General features: G+C 43.0%; 1 protein-coding gene across 1 annotated transcript; it reads right to left on the minus strand.

The window, feature by feature from the left end:
* Window positions 1-1,914: 1,914 nt before the first annotated feature.
* LOC133826431 (uncharacterized) lies at window positions 1,915-3,301 on the minus strand. The gene is made up of 2 exons (XM_062258799.1): window positions 2,072-3,301; window positions 1,915-1,989 (listed from the first exon to the last, which is right to left on the minus strand). Exons 1-2 carry the CDS (start codon window positions 3,299-3,301, stop codon window positions 1,915-1,917), a joined length of 1,305 nt encoding a protein of 434 aa, XP_062114783.1.
* Window positions 3,302-22,659: the final 19,358 nt, after the last annotated feature.

The following is a 22,659-nucleotide window of genomic DNA, read 5'->3' on the forward strand; positions in this document are numbered from 1 at the left end:
TTTTACATTATACTATACATTTGCTTCTCTATTTTTTCTCTACATCATTTATATATTATATTTTTTAAAATATTTTATTCATTTTAAGAAATAAAATAATTAAATATAATAATATCACACTCATATATATACAAAAGTTTATAAAAAAATAATAAAATATTTATAGCTTGATTAATAGTATTTCACTACATATAGATAAATACTATTCATTTAGGTAAAAAAAATATAACTTTACATCATCTATTGGAAGACTACTTAACTATTTTTTCTCTATATTATAAAGAATAACACATTTTAGCTCATCCATTAGGAGTGCTCTAAATTGTATTTATTTCCAATTATGTTCCTTTTTTTTTTTCATTCCATTTCTTTCTTTGTTTTTTAGTTACAGCAGAGAGTATGCATAATCACCATGCATTGATCTTGTTTTGTTTGTTTGTTTGTTTTTTTTATATTTGCGGCGAAAATACCTAAGTTGCTAGTTTTATAACACTTAAATACCTAACTCTTTTTTTTTGCGGTGAAAATACCTTCCGTCAACAATCTTTGGCATCCGTTGGTACCTGACCGTCAAGTGCCATGTAGAGGTAAATCTGGTAATTTGTAATTGGTCCACGTAATTTTAAATATGACAGGTCACCTAAATCCTTTTTTTAAAAGAAGTTTACAATATATCTGATATAATAAATTAAAACTAATAAATAAAACTAAAAACTAATATAACTAAAAACTTAACCATCTGAATAAAAAAACTTAAAAATTATAAACTCCATCCTTCATGTACAATTTGAAGAAAACGAAGGTCTAGGGCATAAAAGTTTGAATGTGACCATGGAACAATGGAGCTGCAATTGTCGGCCATCAAAAACAGTTGTCATCAAGACTTCTTGGACCAACGATAATCCTGGAAGAAGATTCAAGTGCTGCCATAAGTATCGGGTGTGGTTAATTTGTAGTTTTTTTTTTTTTGAAAATTTTGGGTTTGTTCATCTCTTCTTAACTTCTACTGGTTTGATGATTTCTTTTGTGTTTACAGAGTAATGGTGGTTGTGGGTATTTCTGCTGGTTAGACCCTCATATGTGCGCCCGAAGCAAGGTGGTCATACCTGGGTTGTTGAGAAAAATTAAACAGTTGGAGGATGAACTTGTTTCTAGAAACACACATGCCGATTGGAGCACACAACTAGCTTTGAGTGATCTTTCTGTGGGAGAGGATATGATTTTTGTATCTGATGCTGATTGCAAGGATGGAGTACAGCATGAAGATGAAGTTAGGGTGGTAAAAAGTAATAAAAAATTATGGGTTGTAGCCATTGTAGTAGTTTTAATATGTATCAACAAATGGTTTTAAGTTATGGGATATCATTGTAATGTTTTGTTGTAAATTATGATCCAATTTGTTGGACCCTTTTGTAAGTATTATTTGTTTAAATTGAATTTGATGGTTTATTTTTAATCTGGTGGTTTTAAGTTTTATATTTGTATTGTGCAATTCCTAAAGTAAAAAAATAACAAGTGTACTTCATTAAGATGCAATACCAGAGTAAGAACCAAAACCAGATAGTATTGACATCAAGTTTAAAGGTCATGTTGTCCATAACTAGCAAACAAACTAAGATCTGATGCCTATTTGGTTTACATCAAGTGTAAAGGCCATGTTGCCCATAGCTATTAAAAAAATAAGATCTAGTGAAGTCAAGTATTCACAAAAACATCGAAAGTCCCTAACTAGACATAAATTAGTTCATTCTCTATCTTCAAAAGCTTTGTCAAAAGTGTGAACATTCTTCTAGCAGGTTGTCTAGGCATGTTGTGTGGACTTAGTCGAAGGACCACCTTGCTGAGAAAGGTTATGTTGTCTTGCTCGAGTTTTGGGACCCCTTGCTGAGAAAAGCTTTGTTTTTTCTTTGTCAATCATTCTTTTCTTTTCTTTGTTGCTTCAGTGGGATTTGCAACCGGTGGCCTACCCCTTTTCTTTTGAGCAGGAACCTAACAAATAAAAAATTCATGAAGTTAATCTGGTGTAATCTTTCATCAAAAGACATGACCATTTGTTATAATAATGCATTACCTGAGCATTTGTTGGGTTGGGGCATGTTTTGCTTGTGTGGCCTGGCTGTTTGCACTTTTTGCACAAGTGGATCTGACCAAACCTTCGAGTTTTTGTTGAACTTGGGGGTGGTTCATCAGACTCTCTTCTTCTGGCCTTTTTTGGTCTCCCTGGCAGATTAGTTTCAAAAGGTGGGTATATAGGGTTCAAACCAGTCTCTGGCCACTGCTCTGGGCTTGACATAGGGTATATGATTCCTGCATAAGCTTTCCGAAATGTCTCTTTCTTATAACATTCATGGATATAGTCCATTATCTCTGCCCCACTTGTCCATATGGCAGCCAGTGCGTGACCACACGGGATACCAGTGAGTTGAAATCTTCGGCAACTGCAAGTCCTTTTTTGCAAATCAACATCAAATGACTCATTATTTGGGCAATCAACTTGAAATTGATAAGTTGCAGCCCTAATAGTCAGACAATTCTTGGCAATACTCTTGTTCTTCTCCACAATTTGCAATATTATTTTCCCCACAAGATGTATCCACTTCTTCAGACTTTCCCTCTTATTGAAAAACCGACTCATTAGCCAATAACGAATCTTTTCTAGCAAAGTAATTATCGACTTGTCTCTAGCATCAACTATTGCAGCATTAAAAGATTCGCAAAGGTTGTTTAACAACATATCACATTTCACCATTTCACTAAAATGTGACCTAGACCACTCGGATGGAGTCTTTAGTGCCAACCAGTTGTAAGCATTTTCACTAGTTTCCCTTAACTCTCTCATCCTCTTTTGAAACTCTGGAATAGTGGTTGTCTTTGCTGCTGCCCATAGTTGTTGCTTCAATAACAAACCTGGGTGGTCTTTCTTGAAGTTGGAATGCAAGTGCCTAACACAATTTCTCACCTCTGCACCCTCAAAAACAGAAGCAATAGCATTCTCCAACCCTTTCTGCTTATCGCTCATCATAACAAACTGAGAAGGTCTGTCAATATCTAGATCTTCCTTCAACAATTTTAAAAACCAAGACCAAGTGTTAGTGTTTTCTTTCTCACAAACTGCACAAGCAATAGGATACATTGAGTTTGTTGCATCTATTCCTACTGCAGCCAAAAGCAATCCTTTACAATACCCTTTGAGGAAGCACCCATCAAGACTAATGAGTGGTCTACAGCCAGATCTGAAACCTTCATTACAAGCTTTTAAGCAAATGTATACCCTCTCAAATATCCTTTTTCCTTCTACCATATTTGATTTGATGATGGCAATGCTACCTGGGTTTGTAGCCAATATCATTTTGTAGTAGTCTTCCAAGATAGCATACTTCTCAGAGACACTACCTCAAGCAATATTTTTGCTTTGGCCTTTGCCCTATAGAATATCCAATTAGAAACATGTGAGTACTTGGTTTTAGTTGTCATCTCTCTAAAAGTCTTATACTTCATATCTGGATTGATTCTGAATTGCTCTAAAAAATACGTAGACAACCAGGGAGAAACGGCATGACTACTATTAAGGACCAAACCATAGTTGTGGTTATCTACTAAAGTCTGCACTTTGAAAGTAGTGTTGTCAGCTCTTGAAACACTTGCATACAACAACCAAGGACATTGTTTAGCTTTGCATTTGACCCTAATTCTTCTCATGTCATTGCTTACATATTTAAACTCTCTATTACTTTCAATAAAGTACTCTTTAATAGCAGTCCTCAGTAGTTTTGCAAACCCAAATTCCATTCCCAATACAAATTTGAAATCCTTAAAGTTGGACCTAGGATTGTAATCTTTTTTTGACTTCCTAGGCCCAACCTCTTCACCATCACTTCCAAGACTTTGCAAGTCCTCTTCAGTGTCCACCCCATCTGACTCATCTCCCTGAACACCTTGGCTGCACAAATTTGTCACACTGCCCCACCATTTAGTTGGATCAGATGTCCTACCCATCTCTTTTTCTGCCTCAACCTCTTGCTCATACTCCTCATCATTTAACTCAAAGTCTTCCTCTTGCAGACACCCTCTTGACTGCCTTTGATTAGAACTTTCAGGCATCTCATGTCTTGCATCATTCACTTCATCTGGCAAGACCTCCTCATTTTGTGTGTCAGCTTGAGGTATGGGTGCATCATCCCCAGCATCCATTTCAACAGCTGCTTCCTCACTATCCGAAGCAAAATGGACATAAAAATCATCCTCATCCCCATCCTCATTCCCATTCCCTTGTTCTACCTCATCATCATCACCATACTCATCACCATACTCAGTTTTCTCACTATCTGATGACAGTTCCACCACAGGTATACCCACCACATCAGGCACCACATCAATATCGGATGGTAACTCCTCAATCACACATCTCTTTAATATTTTAGGGGGAGGGTCAGGTATATGGGGTACTGCAGTAGGGTCTTCCTTCCATTCCAAACCAAATGTAGCCTCAGGTAGGACCAAATACACTTCAACCTCTGATATTCTCTTGACATCCAGTTCATTAAGTATTTCTGAAGCTTCCTTAGGCCCAACAACCATCTTCCCAGCATTAAGATGCTTCCCATGTGGCTTATATAGAAACCCGAAAGGCATAGAATAACCTAATTTGCTAGCAATATCCTCTAGCACAAGCCTGTTGAATTTTCTCTTCGAAACATTGTCAAAGTAGTCTATTTGCCCTTTCTCATATCTTTTATTACCAAAGGGCGTGAATCAATGCCCCCTATGATGCAATTTGACTGTAAACTTCCCAAAATTTTCACCTGTGTAAATTAAAGTACAATATACACCAAAACAGCAGTACACAGGGGAAGCAAACCAAGTCAAAAGTAGTACTAGTGAATAAAATAGTCAACAAAGAATCAGATGCACTATTTTACTCCACAAAAAATGTCAAAACCCCAAAATGGTCACATAGAGATTCCCACAAAAATCCATACGTATGGACCCCACTTTTTATTCTTAAATATGCTTTAAAGCATCTCCACCAACTAGAACCCCAACAAAATTGATATAAAAAATGTAAAAAAAAATTAACTCATTTAGAACCCCCAAAACACAGACAAAAAATTTGAAATGGGTTCTAGCAAACTTACCGTATGCTGGTGGTGGGTCATTAGGTCCCCTACGTTTCGCCATAATGATCGTCGTCAACGTCTGCAACTTGGTTCGTCTTCCTCCTTCGTTCGAATGCTTGAAATCGTTTCTTCACGTTTCCTTCTTCCTCATTCAGAAGAATGCTTTTCGTCTTCAACTTTGTTTTTCCAGTTGTTAGTTTTTATTCAGATGGTTAAGTTTTTTAATCAGATGGTTAAGTTTTTAGTTATATTAGTTTTTAGTTTTATTTATTAGTTTTAATTTATTATATCAGATATATTGTAAACTTTTTTTTAAAAAAGGATTTAGGTGACCTGTCATATTTAAAATTACGTGGACCAATTACAAATTGCCAAATTTACCTCTACATGGCACTTGACGGTCAGGTACCAACGGATGCCAATGATTGTTGATGGAAGGTATTTTCACAGCAAAAAAAAAGAGTTAGGTATTTAAGTGTTATAAAACTAACAACTTAGGTATTTTCGCCGCAAATATCCCTTTTTTTTAGTAAAACTTGGCCACATTAAAAAACCATCTTGAGCAAAAACTCAAGAAGGGAAAAAAGTGTCAAGAGTATTATTAATCAAATGCATCAGCATAACAGAATCAATACAATGGAAGTGACCAGGCCACCAGACATGATACATAGCCATAAATAAAGCTAATTTAGTTAAAGAGTGAACCAGACTATTAGCATTTCTCAAACAATGGCTAAAAGATACCTCAAAAAAGTCATTACAAATAACAATAATGTCACTAACAATTTAGCCTAAGTAGGATGGGATGACCCACTTATTCTTGATAGCGTTTGTCACCTGAAGACAATCTGACTCAACAATGATATTTCGATAACCCAAATTTTTGCATAGGGTTAGCCAAAGCTTCAAAAATCTGGGGGAGGTAGGAGGTAGGAACTAGCGAAGGGCCAACTAGCAGAAATAATGGTTCGCTTTTTGGCAGTCTCTCATAATTATGACATATCCCACCTTGTTTTGGTGCTTGCTTAAAGCCACATCAACATTCACTTTGTATATTGTATTTGGAGGAGTTTTCCATTGAGGCGAAGTGGTAGGCCCCTGATCTCCAACTTGGTTCCTTCCTTTGTGAGTAGACATGTTGGCTTCTTTGTAACATTGGGCATAGTCAAGAGCCCAATTAATGTGTGATGCATTCTCCAGGTGAATGCCTTCATGAATAAATTTATTTCTTTTGAACCAATTTTGCCACATGACAGTAATAATGTTTTCCAACTCCTGAAAGACTCAAGATAAAATCATAAAAATCAGTATGATGCGCATGAGAGTCTTTAACCAAGTGTTGAAAGCCCTTCCTGACAAACTTAAGAGTGGAACAGTTGCAGAGAGCATGCTGCATTTGTCTCATGGCCCTGTGAACCTAAAGGGAAGCTATCATTTGTGGGTATCCCACAGTGAATAATAGAGGACAAAGTAGGTAACCAGTTGTGAGATGCCTTCCAAATAAATACTTTAATATTGGGGGGAAGACACAAGGCCCAAAGTTTTCGCCACCAAGGAGAATGACCAATGGAAGACTCACACTAAGCAAGTCCCTGTTCTCTGATTGCAACCCAATAACCACTACGAACTGAATAGATTCCTGACTCTTCATGATGCCAAACCAAGCAGTCGTCAGTTCGGGTGGATGATAACATAATGGATAAAATTGCATCAGCTTCTTCCTTAATGAAGGAAGATTGGATGAGGGGTATATTCCACTCCCCTTATTCAAACCGTAAGAAGGCTACAATGTCATTAGGTTCAACACTCTGGGAGAATAAGATCGATTAGTGTTGCCACGCGGTATCCATCTATCATAATAAACAGAGATGTTTTTGTTGGGAAAACTTATTTAGGATCTTAATTATTTTCATGTAAATCATATACTAAACACATTAATATAAGACAACCTAGAACATGTTTCTACAATTGAATTTAAACAAAGATAATGATAAGAACACTTACATTATTGTGCAGCGGAATGATTGAATCATTCCTTCAGTTTCTCTAACCCTTGTATCATTTCTGTCGCAGGGTATCACCAAGAAACTAAACTGATCTTCAATTTTCTTCACAGCCTTCCAAAGTATCCTTAGTTACACATAGACTATAGTGGACAATTCTCAACACATGAAATAGATACAAAGAGAAGAAGAAGATAAGAGAAGAGAATGTTGAGGCTTAGAAAATGACTTATGCTATAGAGAGAATCTAAAACCTAGAGCATCAAGAATAAATCTTCTGATCTTCTCAAAACAAGTGATTCAAAAAAATATGATTTCATCTCTCACTTAGCATTCTTTTTATAGGCTCAATTAGGTCATTTATTTTAATTAAAAAATCAATAAAATAATAGATAATTATCAACCCTAGGTCGAAATTCACATGGGTCATAGACTCGTGAAATTTCCCTTTTAATTATTAGCCTATTGGTCTTAAAATCAAGGCCCTTATTATTTTCTATTGATTATTTAATTAAATAATTATTTAAATCCTTTATCAAATTAATTGTTTATAATTTAAAACTTGATTTAAACTTATGTATTAATTTAGACACCAATTTTTCTTAATTAATAAATCTGCCTTAAAATATCTTTTCTTCTCTAAATTACACAACTCTGTGAAACTATCCAAAATTGACATGGTCAACTTTGATACTTCTAATTAATAATTAAATCAACTAATTGAGACTATCTATATGATTTTATTCAAGGTACCATGGGGACTATGGGCCTATAAAATCAAGTTCCAATAAGTTATCATAAATCTAACAAATAAATTTACTAACTTATTATTTCCTCATGACTCTACTAAAGACTCAGAATTGCACTCTTGAATTCATAGAACACTCTATAAGCAATATAAATACGTTATTAATTATCAGTTGTTACAACCATAATTGTCACTCAATCCTCTATAGACGGTCTACAATGAGATGAGACTAAAATATCGTTTTACCCCTCATTGTATTTTATCCTTAAAATACTTAGTTCCTTGTAAATGATATTTCAGTAAGCTAATATTAAATACTGAAATGAGATATCTATCATTTAGCACCTTGAACCAAACTAAAAGGAAAACATTGTTTCACTTCTTCATCAGAAGCTATAGATGTTCATATCTATGATTGACACTCCCATTCAATTATACTACCGAGTTCCCAAGATGTAAGTATGGGCTAGTCTGTCGGGTAAGCTGGTAACGAACAAGTCAATGAACTCAAATAATACAATCAGTTAGAATACTAACCGCTCAGAATTGAGATTGAATTGACCTATGGTAAACTATATGATATGACTAGAATAGATAATAATGGTATGCTTACTTATCTTATCTATTGTCAATATCGTTCCAGTCCGATGTAACAAATACATCCGTTCTTATCTACTTTGCTAATGTTCTGGAAAGAACATAACACTGCGATGTGTAAGTAGATCATATCGTAGATTGGCAAGTCAGTGGAAATCTTGTGCACTGTCTAATCTTAGGACTAACTTATTTTAAACATATAATCATATTTATATTCCACTGTGATTGCATCACCATAAATAAAATTAGCTATATGCTCGGGATTTAATAGAAGTTTATATTAAACAAATAATCATGAAAATAAAACATGTGAACAAAGTAATTGACCAAGTCAAAAAATGATATCTATTCTTTTATTGATAATAAAATGAGGTTACAAAGAAATTGGGTTTTGATTAGGGCATAAAACCCAACAGTTTTCACCATTTTCCACATTCCATCTTGACCCCAACATAGCCAATTCTCTGCCCCAAATAATGCTACGCCAAATATATGAAGAGACATTTGGAGTAGTGGCCAGTGAAAAAGAGCTAGAGGGATAGTAAAATCCTTGCATGACCCTAGCAACAAGAGGCGTTGGGTGATTATGATGTCTCCATGCTTGTTTGCCCAAAAAGGCTTGGTTGAAAAGGAAGAGGACCCTAAAGCCAAGACCCTCAGAATTCTTATGCAACATAACTTATCCTAGGAGCACCAATGTATTTTCCTTTTTGTGTCATCCCCTCCCCACCAGAAACAAGCACAAAGCTTGTGGATCTCCTGAATCAAAGATGATGGGAGCCTAAAGAGATTCATAGAGTACATTAGGATAGATTGGATCACGACCTTGATAAGCACCTATATACCACCCACTGAGAATAGTTTAGCTTTCCAACTGTAGAGTTTATTCCAGATGTAGTCCCTGATAGATTGAAATAACCCTTTCTTAGTCCTCCTAGCGAAACTAGGCAACCCCAGGTATTTCTCATGACAAGGCACCATATTAACCCCCAAAACACCTGTCATTGAGAGCATGTCTGAGTTTGAGATTTTTTTAACTAAAACAAACTTCAAACTTGGTAAAATTAACTAGCTGGCCCGAGGCCTGACTATACCAACCCAGAATCTGTGTAAAGTGATAGCAAGCTGCAACATAAGCTTTAAAGAAGAACAAGATATAATTAGCGAAAAAAAATTGGGAGATAGATGCTCCTGTACGACCGCAGGATATACCTGAGAGAATGCCTGCCTAATAATCTCGTCACATAAGTGCGGAGAGACCTTCAACACAAAGAAGGAACAAAAAATGAGATAAGGGATCTCCTTGGCGTAGACCCTGTTGAGGGTTAATATCTCCAATGATCTCACCATTGACAATAACTGAGTAGTGAACAACAGAGATGCAAGATTTTTTTTCTTCTAATCCAATCCTTATGAAATCCCAACTTTTCCATAATTCCACGAAGGAAATGCCATTCAACACGGTTATAGGCTTTCGACATGTCAAGTTTAATGACTAAAGCTCCTTGGTTGTCTGATACACGCCGCTTTAGTGCATTTACTGTAATGACCCAAATTTCCTAATAAGGTTTAGGACCTTGATTAGGAGGCCGGAAGGGCCATAATTGATTTATTGTGCAATTATATGATTATATTCATGATTATGTGGGTCATATTATTATATGATGATAAAGGCATGCATGGGGATATATATTCTGTTGTGAGGGTATTTTGGTAATTTGGCTCGTTGAGAGCGTAATTACATATTTGTGTGTATATTGGTAGGCTAATGTTGAGACCACATTATTATGTGGATATGTTTTTAGCTTGTGACTCAATGCGATCCTAACAAGCGGTTTAGCGAGAAAGTCACAGCGGAGATTTATACCTGGCTCGAGGTGAGCCTGGGGATGTATCTGAGAATTTGGAGAATATATTGGAAATTATCTGATAATAAGGAAAAATAGTTGGTGAATAATTAGATGATGGGAACTAAGTGGTAAATATTTAGGACACTTGAGGAAGTAGTGGGAATTGGGAGTAATGACTAAAATGCCCTTAGGATGTTTAAAAGCTTGGTTAATTGGGAGGGCAATATGGTCATTTGACTATAAGGGATAAGTAACATCTGCCTTTATGCCTTAGTGGAATTGTTAGAAAGTGTGAGAAGCTGAAGGAAAAGGAAAGAAGGAAATAAAGAAGAAAAAATAGGGACTTTTCTTCTCCATTCGGTTTGTTCTCTTCCTCATCATTTCATGTAAGTTTTGGAGCTGGGATTTTAGAGAAAGTTCAGACTGGAGTTTGGGGCTAGAGACCTTGGTGAAGCTAAGGAGTTAACAAGGATTGGTTACTCAATTGAGGTAAGGTTTAAAGGGTTCTGTTGAGTTTTCTGAATTTTGCTAGAATAGATTTCTAACTTGAGGCTTTGGATGGAACTTAAGGGAATTGAGCTTTGGGGATTGAGGAGATAAGGACTGGAGGGATATTAGAGACAACCTAAGTTGGGCTCTCCATAAAAGGGTAAGGATTTCTGGGTTTTGTCATCTTGAATTGCTTGGTAGTTGCTGGTTTTAAGATGAGTTCTTGAGTTTTTGAGTTCAACGTTTGTCTTCTTAGCTTGATGATGCATGTGGCTAAGTTTTGGGTTGTTGGACTATTTGGGATGAGATATAGGTGATGGTGGACTCAATTTGGTGTGTAGTTGAGGTTTGGAAGGGTTCCAAGGGGTTTTGGTTCGAGAAAAATCGAAGAAGGCAAAAACAGAGTGTTGCTGGTCTGTGACTAGCGTTGTAGCGCTGGCCTTTGGGCACTACAGCGCTAGGCTTGGGCTTTCTGGGAATTTTTGGTTATGTTTGTAGCGCTATAGCGCCCTCCATAGAGCGCTGTAGTGCTACCCTGTCTCCAGAAAGGGGTTTTTGAGTTATTCCTTAGGGTTTTTGCCCGGGGGCTCGGGGTTTGATTCCACCACCCCGTTTGGTGGAATTAGGGCTTCCCGGGGACTTGGGATTGGTCTCGAGGCTAGGTTTTGGATTTGAGGTTTGGTGATGATTCTGATCTATGGCTGTGACTAGGTGCGCGCTAAGGTTCAGACGGGATCGTGCTTGAGGATCAAACTGAACGAGCTAGCGAAATCTAAAGGTAAGAAAGCTGCACCCGGTTATGTGGTTAGGTTGGGACTAAGTGTTCCCTATGTTTGTGTGCATTATTATGTAAATGTGATTAACCATGTGAACATGATGGGACTAAGAGCTCCCTATAGTTGTATATCATGTCATGAGATGGTATTATGCCATGGGACATGTGATAACCGACCTAAGAGTGTCAGAATCAATATTTGCGCACAGGGCGCGGCTCAGCCACTGGTAGCTGAGGCAGCTTATTAATCACTGAGCTCGATTAAGCTGGCCAGAGTCAGTGGGTATAACACTGGGGGCGGCCTAAGTGAGCCGAAGACAGTGGGTTAAATAGAGGGTGCGACCTAAGGGCGCTGACCCTGAATATCATTTGATGGTTGTGATAAACTATTGATTATGAATGTGAATGCTGTATTAGGAATATGATTTGTTGATTGTCTGGATGACAAATTGTTAATTTGTTGAGTGTTATCACTGATTAGGTGAATGTTATGAATTGTCGAATTCTTGGTTATGCGTTGTGGAATATTTGGTTGTTGATGTTGATCTTGCTATGATATCATGCTTTCTTGCTGGGCCTCGGCTCACGGGTGCTACGTGGTGCAGGTAAGGGCAAGGGCATGTTGGATTAACCATGAGTTGGAGAGCTCTGGGAGCGATGTGTACATTGTCAGCTACTCGGCCGCCACGGTCGAGGGATTGTACAGGGACAGAAACCTAAAATGTGTATTTTGCCATTAGAGTGGCCCGAATTACTTATAACTTATGGAATTTATTGTAATTCAGTCATCTAAATCCTGTTTTGAGTTTCCATGTAGTAAATTGTCATTTTTAATGAAAATAACTCGTTTATGACCAAAATCTTTTATTCCTAATCCGTTGATGACGTTAGATTCACATTTTGTTTAAATGACTTGATTATCAAGTCTTGCACTATTTTAAACACACAGTGTAATGGTCTTGGTTACCCAGGGCGTTACAACTTGGTATCAGAGCGGTCTAGGTTTATGGGTTCCTGAAGACTGGCTGGACATGTACACTTGCCGCTAAAGACAAGCTCGACTCAAGGGTTTGTAATTGAATACATGAAATTGTATGCTTAAGTGCTTGAATGAAATATGAGTGCATTAATTGGTGTGATCAATAGGGAGCATGAGATACTGATAGGGCCTGGCCCTTGACTGTTGTGTGATGATATTAAGGCATGCTGGTTAGCATTGCTCTTGCATGTGGATGAATATTTGGATAATGATTGGTATATGAATTGCAGGTGATTATATGTATAAATTGAATTTATATGCTATACCTATTTATTGGCATATGGAGTGCATCGTATGTATGCATCTAATGGTAATGAAATTTGGTAATTTATGCATGGTATTGTAAATTGGTGTTTGGTATGCTTTATATGTGCATGATTACTATGGTTGTTCGGATCTACTCTTGGGATGGTTCTGGGTATAATTCGGATCTACTCTTGGGATGGTTCTGGGTATGAACATCAGGGTTAAGAGGTTTAGTCGGTGAAGATAGATTAATTCAGGTTGTATGTGCTGAGAATGCTTAATTGGACCCAGTTTTGGTTTTAGTAAGGGTAGCAGATGACAGTTGGGGTTGGAATCCTCCACCTGCCCCTGAGATTCGCAGCAGATGTTTGCTGATATATGAGTCAGGCTGTGGGGTCTGATAGAGGGGATTAGATGGATGAAAAAGCAGGTTACTGAGAGGGAACATATAAGAATCATTGTATGGAAGGCCTTGGAAGTATTATCCTCTAGTTTTGAGGAAGGTTTGGGTTTGTTTAGGAATCAGTTAGTGAATAGGTGTGGCTAATCCCGTTCTTGGTAATATGAGAAGGACAAATTGGGACAGAGTAGCCGTATTAGGCATTTGTGGCAGAAGGATGTCGAAAGTGGTAAGATAGCGACATTATATGTTAACAAGTTTAGTGGATTGATCAATCCACTGTGGATTATGGTACAAATGGATGTAGCCGGAGATGATAAGTCATTTGTGAGTTAAACTCTGAGATGGTTATCTGTGCTTGGACAGTAGAGAGAGGGCCTCATTATCTAAGACGTAAGGAATACAGGTGATGATATTTTTGTTCATGGAATTTAGTAAGAGTGGCTACTCAGTGATAGGGAAAAAATGAGAACCTTTGGTGGTTTTATGGCTCCTGGTTTTGACAGGAAGGGGGATTTAGTTTACAGGTTGGCCATCAAGACAGGGAAGACTGGGATATTTTATTCATTTAGAGCCCAAGGCTAGTTCCTCGGAAGCGACCAGTGGATTGGATAGTTTTTGCTCTGGTTAGAAAAATAACTGAAAAAGCTTGGTGTTGTGTGTCTCCTAGGAAAGATTCAGATATGAGTACTTGTTGAGGAAAGCTAATGTGTTACATAAGGGACAACCCTGGACTGTCATGGACATCTCTTGAAGTATATTGATTAGACTGAATGGAAATTAAATTGGTCAGTAAGGATGCAGCTGAGTATGCTAGGAGCTTTTGGGTACAGTTCAGAACATGGGAATGGGTGGATTTAGTAGCAGTGATGTTATGAAGAATGATATTGGTTTGGTTTAAGGAATCACTGGTTCACCTGAAGAAGTATGTGACCTAGAAGTGGATTGGACAGAACATTGTATCATGGGACTCATTGATATCGCCTACTAGGGATAAAGAGTTTAAATGCCCCGTTACAAGACAGGACAATGTCTTCAGGAGTTGATCATCGATCTGGTTATCACCAGATAGGAATCAAGGAAAGAGACATTTCAGGAATTATTACTTGTACTAAGTGGGGTGTGATGGATTAAGGGTAAGGGTTCCTAACCGTTTTATACTTCAATGACATGGGTAAGTCCGACAAACAGAGAATATAGAAACGACATGAATGGGTTATATTCTGGTTCATTAGCGATGTGTTCAACTACTCCCCAGCTAGAATTAGAATGTGAACGACTACTACACTGATGATGTTACGACTGAAGCAGCAGAGTCATAGGTAAGGTTTCAAAAGGTATTAACTTCGTTCTTCAAAGGTATTCAAGGTTAAGATACAGGAAGGGAAGAGATCAGGTACGAAGAGATTTGATCAGAAGCACACTAAGACTGGTGAACATATCAGCTACTACTTAAAGTATCTTCGAAGACAACTACAACGTAAGGACTTTGAATATGGAATAGTTAGTCAGATATGGGGGACGGTGATGGATTACAAGGAAGGAAAAGTAATTCTTGAGTCTAAAAAGGAGAAACCCTTGCATTAATTGGTGCTGTATATATGGAATTTGTATTCAGAATTGGAGATCTACTGCAGGGGGATGTTTAGGACCTTAGCTAGTGTGTTTGATACTACCTAGGTTGTACCAGTGGGATCAAGATAGACTGGGTTGGTCTGTGAGTTCCTGAATAAGTTTCGAAGGAATTTGTCAAGGGTACATCTGCACAAGAGATAAAATGGTGATTGTACTGGTGCCAGGGATGGAATCAGATCTAGGGCGTTGTGTCGAACGGTTTCTTCAAAGCTGTAAGTGTTATCCCCATTTCCTGTCGTGGGCCCGGGACGATGGCCCAGGCCCATGGTCTGGGGCGTTCGGATGATTGGCCCGGCCTAAGCCCGCTTGGTATAGGAGCAACCGAGGGCCACGACCCTAGTGTGATTTTGGACCCAGATTGTGTCCAGGATGGTGATCCAGGAAAGTCGTCCGGGAGACGACAAATGGTTCGGATCGTAATAGAAGCACACGTAAAATGATCCCAGAGCCAGGTAACGGTCCGGACTCGTGGTAAACGAAGAGGGACAAAGGTAAATGAACCTGGATCAAGTCCTCCCGCTGGGCAAGGAAAAGCATCCGTGATCCTGAAGCCGCCCCACAACGCGTGGGGGTTGTCCCCACTTTTCACCTACGGAAAAGGCCACCTCGGGATTGCACGCTGCTGTTTCAGATCTGCACTGCCAAGTACTCTGACTGGTCTTGTCCCCTGAATCTGCCTCGTAACTCGAAGTGCCCAGACCAAAAGCACCGTTTTGTTGGGCGAAATATAGTCCTTGGGCCACCCTATTGGACCTTAATTAGTCTTGAATCTATGTATGTTTTATCTTTTGTATTGGGCTTCCACCAGAGAAGCCGAGAGTGTCCATATCTCTGATGGGCTCGGGTCATACCCGGCCCAGACCCAGTGTTCCTATGAGCTTATAAATACAGGCGATAGAACACTAGGAAAAGGATCTCCCTTCGACTTATATATAGTTACTCTGTCAAAACATAGAGAGAGACTCCATTGTAAAAGACTTTCCAAGCTCTAATACAACTGACTCGTGGACTAAGGCTCATTAACGCCCCAACCACGTAAAAATCTTGTGTTAATCTTCTACTTTTCATACATTATTCTTAACTAATATCCATTAGTGTGGTTTCCGAAAATCTCAGTAAACATTTTGGTGCTTTCATTGAGAGCTGAAGAAAGCTAGTGATAACACCAAGCCTTTACTACAATGGTGAACACACGACACACAACGTTCGACCCTAGTAATCTAGAGCAGGGCAATGGAGATCCGTTGCCTTCCCAGCATCTTCCTCAGAATCTGCCTGAGAACGCTCCTCCCCAAACTTCTCACCATGACGAGTCACAAGACTATGAGGGTGGGACAGAATACGAAGAGGAGAACGAGGAAGAATATTATGATGAGGAAAATGAGGGGGAGTACCACGGCGAAGCGGTGGATCCCAAGATCCCCGAAGGAGAGCCCAACCAGCAGGACCTGGAGGTGACTAGACTGAGGCAGCAAGTCCTGGACCAGGAGGCCAGGATCGCTGAGCAAGCGGAGGCGCATCGACGGATGCAAGAGTCCCTCTAAGCCCTGCAGGCATTCATAGCCGCGCAGGGTCTAGCAACCAATCCTACAACTGGCCCACTCCCAAGAGCCCAGTAGCCCGCTCCACAAGCCCGAGCTGGGGCCCCCGAAGAAGCAAGGCAGACCCCTCCCCCGGAGCAGTTTCCTGAGCCAGCCCAAGGAAACCCGGATAGGGAGAAAAAGAAGGCTGGTGGAAAAACCCGAGAAAAGAACACCCCCATCATGAAAGCCGGGACCCATTCCCGCCCGCTCCCTAAGAAAGAGAAGGTGCGCCTCGTCCCAGGACGAGGCCATCCGATCGATCCGCAGGGGACGCGGCCGTGGAACGCACGACCCCGGCACGCCCCAGGGCGAGACGAACGAGAAAGGTCTTTGCACCCAAGTGCCTCGGTTAGCAAAAACCATCAAGAGCGGTCGTGCAGTGAGGAGCGACATGCCCTTAGTTCAGGGGACGATACGTCCCGGATAGACCTACACGACGGACTGAACGCTCGGAAAGAGCGGGCCCGTAAGGAGAAGATTCTCCCCCGAGGTGGCGACCTCAAAAACAACATCAACAACAAGAGGAACAAAAGAACCCCCCTTGAGGACGGCACGGCCAGGCAGCTCATGGAGCAGTTAGCCGCTTTGAAAAAGGTCACGGATTGCTTGTTCCGCAAGCAGGAAGGAGCGGATACCGACTCCGACGAGGAAGATAAAGAGCCCTACGCGAGGCACATCCTGGACGCTGTACTCCCCAAGGGATTCAAGATGCCAAGCCTCACCGCCTATACTGGAAATACTGACCCCAGGGACCATCTGTCTTGATACAACCGACTCATGACAGTGGCCCACGTTAGTGACGACGGCAAGTGCCTCTGTTTCTCGATCACTCTAAGTGGTCCCGTCGAGGAGTGGTGGAAGAGACTTAAGTCGGGATCCATCCAGTCCTGGTCCGGACTGCAGTCAATGTTTCGCAAGCAGTTCATGGCCGCCATGAGGATGGACATGCAGATCAGCGCCCTCGCAAATATCAAGCAGCTCCCCACGGAGACACTGAGGGCCTGCATCCAGCGCTTAACTGAGGAAGCCTCCAAAACAAAGGTGGACGACGGACAACGCCTGGTGGCTTTGCAGTCTGGGATCCGGGTGGGGTCCCCTCTTTGGGATGACATGCAGCGTACCAAGGCAGCTACCTTGGAAGAGTTCATCAGGAGGGCCCAAGGATTCATCAATTGGGAAGAGGCCCAGATCTAGGCCTTCGGGTGGCCCCTGGCGCCACAGCCCAGCGCTCAATCGTTCCCAGGGTACGGGGTGCAGTTCCCGGCATAGTCCTATGTCGCGCCCTCAATCGCCCCGGGACCGGCCGTTACGCCTAGAATCACCTACACCCCTACGGTGTATGGTCCTGTCACTTCGGGATATGCCCCGACCCAATCCACCCACTTCTCTAGATTTGGAGCCGCGCCGGCAGGGCACAGCGTCGGCCCTGTCGGGGCCCAACAGTCACAGGCGAGAGTGACAGAAGCAAGCGTGAACCCCTCCCGGGGGAAGCGATCTGGCAAAGGCCAGAACCGGCCCGAGCCGAACAAGAAGGGAAAAAGGGGCTATGAGCCCCAATACTCAGAATAAACCAATCTGGTGGACACTAGGGAGAACATCTACCTAGCCACCAAAAGGGCGGTTCACTACCGGAAGCCTAGCCCCATGTTCAAAGGAGGAAGGAATCCGAGGGATACCAACAAGAGGTGCTCCCATCATAAGGATGTAGGCCACACTACCGAAGAATGTCGACAGCTCAAGGATTAGATCGAAAATCTCATCAAGTTAGGGCATCTCCAACAGTGGGTCAGGATGCCCGTGGGAGTCTTGGGCCTGTCAGCGGGACCGACGGCGTAGGCCCCTCAGGGGGGCCCCGTCGTGCAAGCTCCTGCCCCCGGAATTCCTTACCCATCTGGGGCCGCACCCCCTCGAGTGGATGGGCATGTGGCCACCATCTCGGGCGGACCTCACCTGGGAGGACCGTCCAGGAACGACCAAAAGCGCTACCTAAGCGAACTAGACCATGATCAGGAAGTATGCGCCCTTGTCCAGGCACCGACTCAGCGCCTGAAGTTGATAAACCTCCCCATTACCTTCACGGAGGATGACGCCCGCAATGTCCACTTCCCACACCATGACCCGCTGGTCATGGATGCGTAAATCGTCAACAAGTTGGTGTCTCGCGTGTTGGTGGATGACAGGAGCTCCGTCAACCTTTGTTCAAACCTGCCTTCACCGCCATTGGCTTGAACGAAGCGGATCTGGCATCGTACTCGACCCAGATCTATGGCTTCAACGGGGACGCATTACTCCCCATGGGGAAGATCCAATTGCCTGTTATGTTGGGAAGCGAGTTGCAGCACTCCTTCAAGTTCTGCACCTTCGTAGTGGTGGACTGCCCCACTGCCTATAACGTCATTTTCGGCCGGGCCGCATTAGTAGAATTTGGGGCCATCACCTCTATCCGACATCTTTGCATGAAGTTCCCTTGCGACAACGGAGGGATGGGTACTATCCGGGGAGATCAGAAGAGTGCTTGGAAGTGCTACCACATGTCAGCCCAGCCAATCTATATGGTCCGGGACGAGCCAATTGGGGACTTCATCGACCCGATTCCTCCCCCACCTGCTGAGAGGGTGGTCCGGGAAGAGGATGACCTGGACCCAAGGATAGGGGACGACCGCATCATAGAACCAATGGACGAGATAGAGGAGGTGTGCATCAGCGACACCGATCCGACCTGGGTCATCCAAGTCGGGAAAAATCTACTGGCGGATGTTCGGACCGCCATCATCGCCCAAGTTAAGGAGAATTAGGATATCCTAGCCTCGTCTCACTCGGACATGACGGGGATCGACCGCAACATCATCTGCCACGCGTTGAGTATTGACTCGAACGCGACCCCGGTCCACCAGAAACGCAGGCCTTTGGGGATGGAGAGGGCCAAGGCCCTTAAGCTGGAAGTTGAGAAGCTGTCTTCAATCAACTTCATACGCGAGGCTGTGTACCCCGTGTGGCTGGACAATCCCGTCTTTGTGCCGAAACCAAACGGGACATGGAGAACGTGCATCGACTTCACGAATCTCAACAAAGCCTGTCCGAAGGACTGTTTCCCGCTGCCCCGGATCGACCAAATGGTGGATGCTACGTCCGGGTACGAGATCTTAAGCTTCATGGATGCTTACTCCGGCTACAATCAGATCTCTATGCATGTGGCAGACCAGGAGCATACTAGTTTCCAAACCGACAAAGGAATATACTGCTACATAGTCATGCCCTTCGGACTAAAAAATGCTGAGGCAACCTATAAAAGGCTCGTCAATCGGATGTTCCGGGCCCAGCTAGGGCGAAACATGGAAGTCTACATCGATGACATGCTGGTCAAGTCCAAAACTTCCGGGAAGCATGTGGATGACCTGGCTGAAGCTTTCGCAGTCATTCGGAAGTACGGGATGAAACTGAATCCTAAGAAGTGCACTTTTGGCGTGGCCTCCAGGAAGTTCCTGGGCTTTATAGTGAGCTTCCGAGGAATAGAGGCCAATCCGGATAAGATCAAGGCATTGATTGACATGCCCTCTCCCCGAAAGCAAAAGGACGTGTGGAGCCTGACCGGGAGGATAGCCGCCTTGAGCCGTTTCGTCTCCAAGGCCACGGATAAGTGCATCCTGTTCTTTAACGTCCTTCGGGGAAGCCATCGGTTTGAATGGTCGGTCGAGTGCGAAGAAGCCTTTCAGAGACTGAAAGAACACCTGGCCCAAGCTCCGATCTTTGCAAAACCGGTGGATGGGGAACCTCTATACCTATATCTGGCAGTGACCGAGCACGCGATCAGCGCCGCGTTGGTACGAGAGGAGAAAAGGACGCAACTCCTGGTGTACTACGTAAGTAAGCGAGTATTGGATGCTGAGTCTCGGTATCCATTAATCGAAAAGCTAACCTTTTGCCTGCTGATGGCATCCCAGAAGCTCCGACCTTACTTCCAGGCCCACACCATAAAGGTCCTGACCAACCACCCCCTGCGGCAAGTGTTACAAAAGCCCGAGTCATCAGGAAGACTCCTGAAGTGGGCCATGGAGCTAAGTCAGTTCGATATATCCTACGTCCTTAGAGTGTCCATCAAGGGGCAAGCCATGGCCGATTTCATCGTTGAATGTTCCGAGGTATCTCAGGAAGACAATGATCCCGAGGTCACCGCAGCGCCCGTATGGAAGGTCTTCGTGGACGGGGCCTTGAATGAGAACGGGGCCGGGGCCGAGATCATCCTGGTGTCACCTCAGGGACACCAGCTACAAAATGCTCTTCGTTTCCAGTTCAAGGCATCGAATAATGAAGCGGAGCACGAAGTTGTCCTCGCCGGGCTGCGTTTGGCCCGGGAGGTAGGGGCAGCGAACTTGGAAATCTACAGCGATTCCCAGCTGGTTGTCAGGAAAATCTCGGGGGAATATCAGACTAAAGGAGAGAGAATGGCGGCTTACGTAACTCAGACAAGGGAGATGTTGCAGGCGTTCAAAAAGCACTCCATCCACCAGATTCCCAGAGAGCAAAATGTCTTCGCGGACACACTAGCAAAGCTGGCCACCGACGCCGAAGCAGAACTGGCTGGGCTAGTCCCCGTCGACCACCTCCCTGTCCCCAGCATCAGGACCCCTGCGGTCCACACCATCGATCACTCCTAGTCATGGATGGGACCGCTTATCCGCTGTCTGACAACCGGGGAGGTACCAGCCGACAGGGCCGCAGCCAGGAAGCTTCAGTACCAAGTCCACCGATATGTCATGATGGATGAAAAACTCTATCACTGGGGGTTATCCATGCCTTACCTCAGGTGTGTGTCCAGGACGGAACTAAGCGCCATCATGCATGAAGTGCACGAAGGCTTTTGCGGAGATCATACAGCCGGGCCCAGTCTGTCCAAGAAGATCCTGTGCCAAGGATACTTCTGGGCGACCATGAAGAAAGATTGTATTGATTACGTCCGCAGATGCGAATAGTGCCAGAGGTACGCAAAGGTTCCGCGGGCCCCCTCGACAGAAATAACCTTGATGACTAGCCCCTGGCCCTTCGCGGTGTGGGGGATCGATCTGGTGGGATCGCTCCCAACCGGGAAGGGAGGGGTGAAGTATGCCATCGTGGCCATGGACTACTACACCAAGTGGGTTGAGGCGGAGCCCATGAACACAAACACTTCCAAGAAGGCATTGGATTTGATCATTAACAACATAGTGTGTCGGTACGGCCTCCCCTACAAAATTGTATCTGATAACGGGAAGCAGTTCGACAGCGCCCACTTCACGGATTTTTGCGAAAGACACGACATCATCAAGAGCTTCTCCGTAGTCGCCAGGCCCCAGGAAAATGGGCAGGTAGAAGCCGTGAACAAAATCCTGAAAAGGACGCTGAAGAAAAAGCTCCAGGCCTGCAAGAGCAAATGGCCCGAGGAGCTGCCCCGCATATTGTGGGCTTACCGGACGACCGAGTGGACATCAATCAGCCACACTCCTTACTGCATGGTCTATGGATGCGAAGCCATCATCTCCATTGAGACGACCATTCCATCTCATCGAAGAGACACGTATGACCCCGCCCAGAACCACGCCTTACTCCAAGAATCACTAGATCTCATCGAGGAGATCTGGGAGGAATCACAGGTGCAGCTAAAGATGTACCAAGGCAAGATCGCACGGCATTTCAACTCCAAAGTCAAAAGCCGAAAGTTTGGAACCGACGACTTGGTCTTGCGAAGAGTCTTCCTTGCTACTCAAGATCCGGTAGTGGGGGTTCTGAGCTCAAATTGGGAGGGGCCGTACAAGATCCAACACAAAGTGTGTCCCGGGACATACCGCTTAAAGCGGCTCAATGGCTCGGAAGTCCCGCGAGCCTGGAATGGGGAACATCTCCGTAAATACTATCAGTAGTCGGGAGAGCGTGTTACAATCTAGTATTTTCATTGTAAACAGTGTACGCCTCAGGGCGATCCCCTTTGAATAATAAAAATGGCGTGTACAAAACGTCATAAAGAAATGTTGTCGAACAATGAGAATCTATTAGAATTGACCCCAGACCAGTCTCCGCTCACTTACGAGGGGTATCTCGGGTATAGGCAAATACCTGGCGGGGCGCAAGCTCAGGCTAGTCCCGGCTCGGACTAGCGATGTCCAGGTGAAACAAACCCCGTGGGATTGAGGCTAAGGCCGGTCC

The sequence above is a fragment of the Humulus lupulus genome, chromosome 1, assembly GCF_963169125.1.
Source record: "Humulus lupulus chromosome 1, drHumLupu1.1, whole genome shotgun sequence".
Lineage (NCBI taxonomy): Eukaryota > Viridiplantae > Streptophyta > Magnoliopsida > Rosales > Cannabaceae > Humulus > Humulus lupulus.

Excerpts from the sequence above, each read along its gene's own strand:
- LOC133826431 (XM_062258799.1), bottom strand. The coding sequence starts at position 3,301 with ATGGTAGAAGGAAAAAGGATATTTGAGAGGGTATACATTTGCTTAAAA. Across the intron at positions 1,990-2,071 it reads CCAACCCAACAAATGCTCAG|GTTCCTGCTCAAAAGAAAAG; the intron begins GTAATGCATTAT and ends TTTATTTGTTAG.